This window comes from Octopus bimaculoides, chromosome 1, assembly GCF_001194135.2.
Source record: "Octopus bimaculoides isolate UCB-OBI-ISO-001 chromosome 1, ASM119413v2, whole genome shotgun sequence".
Lineage (NCBI taxonomy): Eukaryota > Metazoa > Mollusca > Cephalopoda > Octopoda > Octopodidae > Octopus > Octopus bimaculoides.
In genome coordinates, this window is record NC_068981.1 from 6,026,853 (window position 1) to 6,027,396 (window position 544).

Sequence of the window (544 nt, forward strand, 5' to 3'; positions counted from 1 at the left end):
CTCGACGTCGTAAGCGACGGAGTGCCAACAACAACAACATAAGCACCGTTAGTTCAATATTCTGCATCAGATAAAAAGACTAAATGGTCAAGGTGGACATTGAGATAAATCCTGGCCTGGCTCCAAGCAGGATATAAGTGGGGTAACTCTAATACATTTTGAGTGATTTATCTCCCTTGCTTAAGAGCGCTCAGTCAAGGGAGGTAACTTGTTGAAGGGGGCTTTTGCTTTACCGCGGAAACATGAAGTTATTAACGTGGAATATTAACGGGATCCGAGCGAGTAAAATACCAATTCACCAATTGCTGGAATCTTTACAGGCAGATATTATTTGTTTTCAGGAAACCAAAATCACTCGTGAGTTTGGAATATCATTTCATTTTAATTCTTCTAATTACAAATTGCAAAACAAAACACTTGTCTACCGTAAGAGGTAACAACAGAATACAGACATACATGTGTCTATGTATGTATGTATGTATCTATCTATCTATCTATATATATATATATATATATATATATATATATATATATATATATATAT

The 544-nt window shown here is 34.9% G+C and overlaps 1 protein-coding gene across 1 annotated transcript in view; it reads left to right on the forward strand.

Moving 5' to 3' along the window:
- Nucleotides 1-211: 211 nt before the first annotated feature.
- The window catches only part of LOC106875990 (DNA-(apurinic or apyrimidinic site) endonuclease 2), a 12,635-nt gene continuing 12,302 nt past the window's right edge, over nt 212-544 (forward strand). The window contains exon 1 of the mRNA XM_014924332.2: nt 212-357. Within this exon, the coding sequence (XP_014779818.1) occupies nt 243-357 (115 nt within the window). The 5' untranslated portion in view covers nt 212-242. The remainder of the gene's footprint in view (nt 358-544) is intronic.